The sequence below is a fragment of the Hylobates moloch genome, unplaced genomic scaffold (genome assembly GCF_009828535.3).
Source record: "Hylobates moloch isolate HMO894 unplaced genomic scaffold, HMol_V3 SCAFFOLD_16318, whole genome shotgun sequence".
NCBI lineage: Eukaryota > Metazoa > Chordata > Mammalia > Primates > Hylobatidae > Hylobates > Hylobates moloch.
In genome coordinates, this window is record NW_026668593.1 from 1 (window position 1) to 1,196 (window position 1,196).

Consider the following 1,196-nt stretch of genomic DNA (forward strand, 5'->3'; position numbering starts at 1 on the left):
TTTCATAATTATGAAGATTAAATACATTAAGGAAAACACTAGTATGTACCTAGCACCTGCTAAACACTCAACAAAGGTTAACTGTACATACTGATGTCTCAAACAGGGACGGAATGTTTAACAGAAAACAGGAGGTTTTAGCCACTCACTCCTTCTCCTGGCTCCCAAAATATGAGCTGCCCCGCCCCAGTTCATCCAAGCCCATCAAGATAGTTGTCCTCGTCCTTAATCTCCACAGGTGTTCAATGTGAGCCAACTGTCAGATGGCTTTCATTTGCATAACTGAATAAACCATTTATGCCTAGTGTTCCATTACTGTAACGCTAAGCTTATGGGAGTTATTTATATCCTACTGCTCGAGGTCATCACCAAGATCTGATTTTTTTCACAAAAAAAATTTGTAATCTCCAGCATAAATGGAATAATCAAAGCAACTGTGGCAGTTTTGGGGGGACAAAACTCTAGCGTTTAATCTTCCAGCTTGACTGACTTGGAAGCGTTCCTGTCGATGTAAAAGATCTTGTTGGGGGTGGTGGAGAAGCCGAGGCCGGCTCCCCGGCTGTACTTCCAGCTCATGGCCCGGTCGTAGTCCCGCTGCAGATTCTGCTGCAGGCTGTCAGCCGCCTTCTTGCCAAGGGCCATGTTGGGCCTTGCAATCGTGCTGGTGGGGCGGCTGAAAGAAGGGGACAGGTTTTTGAAGCCACCCATAAGTCTGAGAAATTTCAGTTTCTGGTCCTCGTTCTCAAAACCAGCAGTATCCCACTGGCCAAACTGGGTTCCCTGTGAGGAGAGGAAAAAGGTGGCTATTTTCCTTGAGTCCAAAGCCCTTTCCTTCCCTTGACCCCAGCCTCATCAGGGAGGGCCCAGCAGATTAGATGGCTGCTGTGTACCAGGCACAGTGCTAATAAGCTCAACAATGGATTATTCCGTTAATCCTAATGACAGCCCTATGAGAAACACTGTTGTTATTCCCATTGCACAGAGGATAAAATAGAGGTCCGCAGCTTAGCTGGAGACAGAAACCTAACTAGTGACCCCCAGAATTCCAGCCCAGGTCCAGCCAACACCACTGCCCACCTCTGCACACAGAGCTGCCTTTCCGCCTTCCTCCTCCTTTCCTAACTCATGACACACAGCACAGTGTGCCTCACTTCAAAACAGTACACTCCCCCGACCACCCTACACAGCGCACTCCC

The 1,196-nt window shown here is 48.1% G+C and overlaps 1 protein-coding gene across 1 annotated transcript; it reads right to left on the bottom strand.

The window, feature by feature from the left end:
- Positions 1-6: 6 nt before the first annotated feature.
- LOC116465955 (lysine-rich nucleolar protein 1-like) lies at positions 7-1,143 on the bottom strand. Its single transcript, XM_032148847.2, has one exon. The coding sequence runs from the start codon at positions 706-708 to the stop codon at positions 469-471; it is 240 nt and encodes a 79-aa protein (XP_032004738.1). The 5' UTR covers positions 709-1,143; the 3' UTR covers positions 7-468.
- Positions 1,144-1,196: the final 53 nt, after the last annotated feature.